The sequence below is a fragment of the Dreissena polymorpha genome, chromosome 9, assembly GCF_020536995.1.
Source record: "Dreissena polymorpha isolate Duluth1 chromosome 9, UMN_Dpol_1.0, whole genome shotgun sequence".
Classification (NCBI taxonomy): Eukaryota; Metazoa; Mollusca; class Bivalvia; order Myida; family Dreissenidae; genus Dreissena; species Dreissena polymorpha.
The window spans coordinates 61617369-61626599 of NC_068363.1; the positions used below are offsets into that span (position 1 = coordinate 61617369).

Genomic DNA, 9231 nt, shown 5'->3' on the forward strand with positions numbered 1-9231 from the left:
GCTAATTTTTTTAAGTTCTTGACGTTGGGTCTAGCTGGCAGGCTGGGTCTAGCTCCTAGGCTTTGGGAAGACTTCATTACTGCACAATTCTTAGCTGAGTGTTTACTTCTGTCACATATCTCCCCATTTCATTGCCAGCATCGTCACAAAGTACAGCACCTTTCTTTACTTCTCCGATGAATCCATCCATCCGTCTCATGGTGTTGTCTTTCAAGGTTAATTAAGACCTCATCAATCATTAAAATTCTCACCAACATACTCCTCTAAAGTCATCTGAAGCTCTCTTTTTAAAAATCTTGAAAATTGATCAAAAGTCATAGAAGATATACAGAGGGCACAAGATTGAGACTCAAGTGTTTGAATGTTTTCATAGTTGTCCTTCCAACTCTGAGCCTCTAATGCCATGGGCCGGGCACTGGACTCAGCTTCCTCGATTTGTTTTTCCAATTGGGCTACTTGACCAGTGCACATTGCGTCCCCAGATGGGCGCTGAGGTGGCTAGGCTGAGGTGACCTCAGGCTGCTGGGGAGTCACGGACTGCTCAGAGATGGCAAGGCTTCCAAATGGTACAGGTGTACCCACAGGCAGTTGGGGTAGCTGGCGTGATTGTTGTTCCTGATGTGACGGCGGCCTGAGCTTGCGTGACTGGTGTGGTGGCTGCCAGAGCTGGCCCCCCCCCTCCCCCGAATCCCTCTTCCTCCTGCCGTGGGTCACATCTAGTCCAGCATACTTGGGTATTTTTCCGTGCTTACTAGGGAACCTTTGTGGTGATGGTGGTGACAGATCCATTTCCTCTGAAAGATCTATTTCTTTTTCTTGGAGGCTAGCCTCGCTGGATGGGCTGGAGGGGTCCTGAGCTGGGGAAGCTGGCGTGGCTGGTGTGACGGCGGCCAGAGCTGCTGTGGCTGGTCTGACGGCGGCCTGAGCAGGCGTGGCTGGTAAGGCAGTGGCCTGAGCTGGCGTGCCTCGCGTGGCTGGTGTGGCAGAGGCCTGAGCTTGCGTGGCTGTTGTCACAGGTAGTTACATGCCCAATTGCCGATCCCTGTTTGACTCCAGAGTGGCAGGCTCGCTGGTGGTAGACAGGATGGTCTGCATTGTGGGAGCTTGGAGGCCAACCTGGCTTGATGTGCTGGAGGGGGCCTGAGTTGGGGTAGCTGGCGTGATTGTTGTTCCTGATGTGACGGCGGCCTGAGCTTGCGTGATTGGTGTGGTGGCTGCCAGAGCTGGCCCCCCCCCCCTCCCCCCCAAATCCCTCTTCCTATTGCTGTGTGTCACGTCTAGTACAGCATACTTGGGTATTTTTCCATGCTTACGAGGGAACCTTTGTGGTGATGGTGGTGACAGATCCATTTCTTCTGAAAGATCTATTTCTTTTTCTTGGAGGCTAGCCTCGCTTGATGTGCTGGATGGGCTGGAGGGGGCCTGAGCTGGGGTAGCTGGGGTGGCTGGTGTGACAGCGGCCAGAGCTGCTGTGGCTGGTGTGACGGCGGCCTGAGCTGGCGTGGCTGGTAAGGCAGTGGCCTGAGCTGGCGTGCCTCGCGTGGCTGGTGTGGCGGAGGCCTGAGCTTGCGGGGCTGTTGTCACAGGTAGTTACATGCCCAATTGCCGATCCCTGTTTGACTCCAGAGTGGCAGGCTCCCTGGTGGTAGACAGGATGGTCTGCATTGTGGGAGCTTGGAGGCCAGCCTGGCTTGATGTGCTGGAGGGGGCCTGAGTTGGGGTAGCTGGCATGATTGTTGTTCCTGATGTGACGGCAGCCTGAGCTTGCGTGACTGGTGTGGTGGGTGCCAGAGCTGGCCCCCCCACCTCCCCCCCAAATCCCTCTTCCTATTGCTGTGTGTCATGTCTAGTACAGCATACTTGGGTATTTTTCCGTGCTTACAAGGGAACCTTTGTGGTGATGGTGGTGACAGATCCATTTCTTCTGAAAGATCTATTTCTTTTTCTTTGAGGCTAGCCACGCTTGATGTGCTGGATGGGCTGGAGGGGGCCTGAGCTGGGGTAGCTGGCGTGGCTGGTGTGACAGCGGCCAGAGCTGCTGTGGCTGGTGTGACGGCGGCCTGAGCTGGCGTGGCTGGTAAGGCAGTGGCCTGAGCTGGCGTGCCTCGCGTGGCTGGTGTGGCGAAGGCCTGAGCTTGCGTGGCTGTTATCACAGGTAGTTACATGCCCAATTGCTGATCCCTATTTGACTCCAGAGTGGCAGGCTCGCTGGTGGTAGACAGGATGGTCTGCATTGTGGGAGCTTGGAGGCCAGCCTGGCTTGATGTGCTGGAGGGGGCCTGAGTTGGGGTAGCTGGCGTGATTGTTGTTCCTGATGTGACGGCGGCCTGAGCTTGCGTGACTGGTGTGGTGGCTGCCAGAGCTGCCCCCCCCCCCTCCAGAGTGGCAGGCTCGCTGGTGGTAGACAGGATGGTCTGCATTGTGGGAGCTTGGAGGCCAGCCTGGCTTGATGTGCTGGAGGGGGCCTGAGTTGGGGTAGCTGGCATGATTGTTGTTCCTGATGTGACGGCGGCCTGAGCTTGCGTGACTGGTGTGGTGGCTGCCAGAGCTGGCCCCCCCCCTCCCCCCCAAATCCCTCTTCCTATTGCTGTGTGTCACGTCTAGTACAGCATACTTGGGTATTTTTCCGTGCTTACGAGGGAACCTTTGTGGTGATGGTGGTGACAGATCCATTTCTTCTGAAAGATCTATTTCTTTTTCTTGGAGGCTAGCCTCGCTTGATGTGCTGGATAGGCTGGAGGGGGCCTGAGCTGGGGTAGCTGGCGTGGCTGGTGTGACAGCGGCCAGAGCTGCTGTGGCTGGTGTGACAGCGGCCTGAGCTAGCGTGGCTGGTAAGGCAGTGGCCTGAGCTGACGTGCCTCGCGTGGCTGGTGTGGCGGAGGCCTGAGCTTGAGTGGCTGTTGTCACAGGTAGTTACATGCCCAATTGCCGATCCCTGTTTGACTCCAGAGTGGCAGGCTCGCTGGTGGTAGACAGGATGGTCTGCATTGTGGGAGCTTGGAGGCCAGCCTGGCTTGATGTGCTGGAGGGGGCCTGAGTTGGGGTAGCTGGCGTGATTGTTGTTGCTGATGTGACGGCGGCCTGAGCTTGCATGACTGGTGTGGTGGCTGCCAGAGCTGCCCCCCTCCAGAGTGGCAGGCTCGCTGGTGGTAGACAGGATGGTCTGCATTGTGGGAGCTTGGAGGCCAGCCTGGCTTGATGTGCTGTAGGGGGCCTGAGTTGGGGTAGCTGGCGTGATTGTTGTTCCTGATGTGACGGCGGCCAGAGCTTGCGTGACTGGTGTGGTGGCTGCCAGAGCTGGCCCCCCCTCCCCCCAAATCCCTCTTCCTATTGCTCTGTGTCACGTCTAGTACAGCATACTTGGGTATTTTTCCGTGCTTACGAGGGAACCTTCTTGGTGATGGTGGTGACATATCCATTTCTTCTGAAAGATCTATTTCTTTTTCTTGGAGGATAGCCTCGCTTGATGTGCTGGATGGGCTGGAGGGGGCCTGAGCTGGGGTAGCTGGCGTAGCTGGTGTGACAGCGGCCAGAGCTGCTGTGGCTGGTGTGACGGCGGCCTGAGCTGGCGTTGCTGGTAAGGCAGTGGCCTGAGCTGGCGTGCCTCGCGTGGCTGGTGTGGCGGAGGCCTGAGCTTGCGTGGCTGTTACCACAGGTAGTTACATGCCCAATTGCCGATCCCTATTTGACTCCAGAGTGGCAGGCTCGCTGGTGGTAGACAGGATGGTCTGCATTGTGGGAGCTTGGAGGCCAGCCTGGCTTGATGTGCTGTAGGGGGCCTGAGTTGGGGTAGCTGGCGTGATTGTTGTTCCTGATGTGACGGCGGCCTGAGCTTGCGTGACTGGTGTGGTGGCTGCCAGAGCTGGCCCCCCCCCCTCCCCCCTAAATCCCTCTTCCTATTGCTGTGTGTCACGTCTAGTACAGCATACGTGGGTATTTTTCAGTGCTTACGAGGGAACCTTTGTGGTGATGCTGGTGACAGATCCATTACTTCTGAAAGATCTATTTCTTTTTCTTTGAGGCTAGCCTCGCTTGATGTGCTGGATGGGCTGGAGGGGGCCTGAGCTGGGGTAGCTGGCGTGGCTGGTGTGACAGCGGCCAGAGCTGCTGTGGCTGGTGTGACGGCGGCCTGAGCTGGCGTGGCTGGTAAGGCAGTGGCCTGAGCTGGCGTGCCTAGCGTGGCTGGTGTGGCAGAGGCCTGAGCTTGCGTGGCTGTTGTCACAGGTAGTTACATGCCCAACTGCCGATCCCTGTTTGACTCCAGAGTGGCAGGCTCGCTGGTGGTAGACAGGATGGTCTGCATTGCGGGAGCTTGGAGGCCAGCCTGGCTGGATGTGCTGGAGGGGGCCTGAGTTGGGGTAGCTGGCGTGATTGTTGTTCCTGATGTGACGGCGGCCTGAGCTTGCGTGACTGGTGTGGTGGCTGCCAGAGCTAGCCCCCCCCCTCCCCCCAAATCCCTCTTCCTATTGCTGTGTGTCACATCTAGTACAGCATACTTGGGTATTTTTCCGTGCTTACGAGGAAACCTTTGTGGTGATGGTGGTGACAGATCCATTTCTTCTGAAAGATCTATTTCTTTTTCTTGGAGGCTAGCCTCGCTTGATGTGCTGGATGGGCTGGAGGGGGCCTGAGCTGCGGTAGCCGGCGTGGCTGGTGTGACAGCGGCCAGAGCTGCTGTGGCTGGTGTGACGGCGGCCTGAGCTGGCGTTGCTGGTAAGGCAGTGGCCTGAGCTGGCGTGCCTCGCGTGGCTGGTGTGGCGGAGGCCTGAGCTTGCGTGGCTGTTATCACAGGTAGTTACATGCCCAATTGCCGATCCCTATTTTACTCCAGAGTGGCAGGCTCGCTGGTGGTAGACAGGATGGTCTGCATTGTGGGAGCTTGGAGGCCAGCCTGGCTTGATGTGCTCTAGGGGGCCTGAGTTGGGGTAGCTGGCGTGATTGTTGTTCCTGATGTGACGGCGGCCTGAGCTTGCGTGACTGGTGTGGTGGCTGCCAGAGCTGGCCCCCCCCCTCCAGAGTGGCAGGCTCGCTGGTGGTAGACAGGATGGTCTGCATTGTGGGAGCTTGGAGGCCAGCCTGGCTTGATGTGCTGGAGGGGGCCTAAGTTGGGGTAGCTGGCGTGATTGTTGTTCCTGATGTGACGGCGGCCTGAGCTTGCATGACTGGTGTGGTGGCTGCCAGAGCTGGCCCCCCCCCCCCTCCCCCCCAAATCCCTCTTCCTATTGCTGTGTGTCACGTCTAGTACAGCATACTTGGGGTTTTTTCCGTGCTTACGAGGGAACCTTTGTGGTGATGGTGGTGACAGATCCATTTCTTCTGAAAGATCTATTTCTTTTTCTTTGAGGCTAGCCTCGCTTGATGTGCTGGATGGGCTGGAGGGGGCCTGAGCTGGGTTAGCTGGCGTGGCTAGTGTGCCGTCAAAAACACGAAAATTGAAAGTTTAGACAGCCATAATGGCCTATTTTCAGTGTGTGTGTCTATGCATGTAACAAAAAATAGCAGTGCGTGTATGTGTCCGCGCGTGTGTGTGTGTTCTTAATTGTATATTGCTGTGTTTGTTATATCATGTATACGCCCAATAAAATATTGTCATCTCCTGAAATCTCATGAAATCTTATAAATCTAATAGTATTGCATAACATAGTAGACAATAAGATTTGACACGACTACTGTAAATCTACATAAAACATAATCAACAAGAGAATCTAATTTATGTCGATTTTTTAGAGTTATTGTGCCATTATTATTGATGGCCATTTTGACCTTTGAACTCTTGAATTCCCTTGCATAACACTCTTTCCAATGATTGTGAACAAAAATTAATGTGCAAAGTCATTTTTAAATCTCACAATGAATGACATAGTTATGGCCCGGACAAGCTCATTTATGGCCATTTTTCACTTTTGAACTCCAAGTGTGATCTTGACCTTGGAGATATCGACGCAATTCTTTTGCATGACACATTTTCCAGTGATGGTGAACAAATGTACCAAGTAGTTTGAAAATCTCACAATGAATGACATAGTTATGGCCCGAGCAAGCTCATTTATGGACATTTTTTACCTTTAAAACTCAAAGTGTGACCTTGACCTTGGAGATATCGACGTAATTCTTTCGCGCGACACACCAGCCAATGATGGTGAACAAATGTGCCAAATAATTTTACAATCTCACAATGAACAACATAGTTATGGCCCGTATAAGCTCATTTATAATCATATTTGATCCCTGAATTAAAGGTGTGACCTTGATCATGGAGATATCAACGTAATTCTTTCGCGCGACACACCTTCCAATGCTGGTAAAAAAAATGTGCCAAATGGTTTTTAAATCTCACTAAGAACGACATAGTTATTGCCCGGGCAAGCTCATTTATGGCCATTTTTTATCTTTGAACTCAAAGTGTGACCTTGACCTTGGAGATATTGCCATAATTCTTACGCGCGATACACCGTCCAATGATGGTGAACATATTTGCCAAATGATTTTAATGATTCACATGACACACCTTCAAGTAGTGTGTTCATACAATCACAACAATTAAAGTAAAACACGTACAAGTTAATTAGAGTAAAAACACGTACAAGACTACTGTAGATCTACATAAAACATAATCTACAACAGCAACAAATAATGTGTTCTTACAATCACAACAATTTAAGTAAGAGCACGTACAAGGCGTATAAACAACAACAATGTGTGCATATCTAAGGTCCTGATTAATTCATACAGCCTGAGTGGTACATTCGCTGGTACATTCGCTAAATACAGCGATCATTGGCAGTATCCTCTTCCTGCATCTTAATTTAAATGTCAGGATGGTTAGACCACCGTATGTAGCCATTATATGACAACAAAGTGTTGTTTTGAACCGCTTTCGGTTTATCCCTCCTTCCCTTGCGCGCAAACAAATTTTAAAGTTGAAATATTCTTTCTAAGATTATTAGATAACACTGGATCTCGTCGAGCCACAATTCTTTCGAGCAAATTGTTGAAGTTTTAGCCATAGAGTTTTGTTAAGAACTTTCCTGATCAATTTTTGGGGGGAGTATAGTGGCCGCTTCGTCAGTCCGTGCGTGTGTCCATCCGTGCACAATTTTTGTCCGGGCTATTTCTCCGCAATTAATGACTGGAATTCAATTAAACTTAATGGGAAGCTTCACCGGAATTCAATTAAACTTTATGGGAAGCTTCACTACCAAGAGGAGATGCGCATATTATCAGCCGGTTCTGGTCGGATAATTTTTCACAGAGTTATGGCCCTTTGAAATTTTCTATTAACTGTACATATAGTGCAATTCTTCTCCAGGCTATTTCTCAGCAACTAATGACCGGAATTCAATGAAACTTTATGGGAACCTTCACTACTAAAAGTAGATGTGCATATCATCAGCCAGTTCTGGTCGGATGATTTTTCACAGAGTTATGGCCCTTTGAAATTTTCCATGAACTGTACATATCGTGAAATTCTTGTCCAAGCTATTTCTCAGCAACTAATGACTGGAATTCAATGAAACTTTATGGGAAGCTTCACTACCAAGAGGAGATGTGCATATTATCAGCTGCTTCTGGTTGGATGATTTTTCACAGAGCTATGGCCCTTTGAAATTTTCCATTGTACATATAGTGCAATTCTTGTCCGAGCTATTTCTCAGCAACTTATTACGGGAATTCAATGAAACTTAATGGGAAGCTTCACTACCAAGAGGAGATGTGCATATTATCAGCCGGTTATGGTCGGATGATTTTTCACCGAGTTATGACCCTTTGAAATTTTCTATAAACTGTACATAAGTGCAACGCTTGTCCGGGCTATTTCTCCCCAATTACTGACTGGAATTCAATGAAGCTTTATGGGAAGCTTAACTACCTTGAGGAGATGTGCATGTAATTTGTGGGTTCTGGTTAGATGATTTATTTAGAGAGTTATGGCCCTTTGAAATTTTTAAGTTGCTAAACCATCCATTGTATTATTTTATCCAAAGTTATGCCCCTCAAGACGTTTCCTTTTATCTGAATATATAGTGCAATATTGTGACCAAAAAAACTTGTGGGGAGCCTCACCCGTCTCAGACAGTTTCTTCTTTGAGTCTTGAGTTGACTTCTTCCCCTTCAAATTTTCAAACACAGAAGAGTCTAAAAGGCTATTGTCTGTTAGCTCGCTCCCAATAGACGAGTGCTGTCGTTTGTTCATGATTTATGTGCTTAACAGGACACTTTTCAGAAAAAATCCTTAACACCCTTGTCAAGTTTAGCTACAGTCAGTGTCACACCGCGGTGAACTTTTAAAACGTGTATTAGAGTGTCACGAAGGCTCTCAACAATGACCTTATGTGTGTAATAATATTTATACACATTTATGTTTATACGCAAGGTTTTTACGCTTTAATGTTTGTTTTAAACTTCCTATTTTCTGCCCCCAGTATTCGTTAAACTTCGGAACTGTCATCTTCAAGACATGAACAGCATACTCTGAAAATGCAAATTAGAAATATCTTTTAACAAACCTGAATACAATAGAATATGCCTAAAAATGGGCTAGCTTCGCTGCCAAGTGTTTATGATCAAATAATAATAATGTGGTATTCAAATTATACTCAACAGTGTAAAATGGATGTGTATATACATATTTTATATCTTGAATGATTTTTTCCTTTTTTGTATTACAAAACATAATTTGAGCGCATCTTTTGTAGCTGGTCCATAAACATCAAGAAAGAGATTAACACCTAGTCAAAAGCAAAGATAGACTTATATATGAGCCCCGTTCTGAGAAAACTGGGCTTAATGCCTGTGCGTAAAGTGTTGTCCCAGATTAGCCTGTGTATTCCGCACAGGCTTATCAGGGACGACACTTTCCGCTTTTATGGTATTTTTAGTTTCATTTTTAAACTTACATATCTCAGTAATAAGTAAATATTTTTATTTAAAATTGCACATGTGATCATTTGACTACATTATGTGCAAGCTAACCATAAAATCATTCATCCGTGACGATCGGACGCTTTAGCAAGTGGGAAAGATAGCCTGCAAAGTGCGTGATTGCGCTGCTGAATATTCATACGAGCTATGTTGTTTTGTAACTTAATTTTATGTTTTCCTTGTGTAAGAACCCACCTAGAATAATTAAATCAAAATAAAACTAGAATAATATCGCGTTTCACCATTTCCACGTGCAAAAATTTGGAACCACACTCACCCAGTGTGTTTTTTTTCACCGTTTTGGGAATA

At 48.9% G+C, this 9231-nt stretch overlaps 1 protein-coding gene across 1 annotated transcript; it reads right to left on the minus strand.

Annotated features, from left to right (window-relative positions):
* Positions 1-498: 498 nt before the first annotated feature.
* Positions 499-1350, minus strand: LOC127846097 (nascent polypeptide-associated complex subunit alpha, muscle-specific form-like). Its single transcript, XM_052377274.1, has 2 exons — positions 1029-1350; positions 499-974 (listed from the first exon to the last, which is right to left on the minus strand). The coding sequence occupies exons 1-2, from the start codon at positions 1348-1350 to the stop codon at positions 499-501; spliced, it is 798 nt and encodes a 265-aa protein (XP_052233234.1).
* Between the last annotated feature and the right edge of the window lie 7881 nt (positions 1351-9231).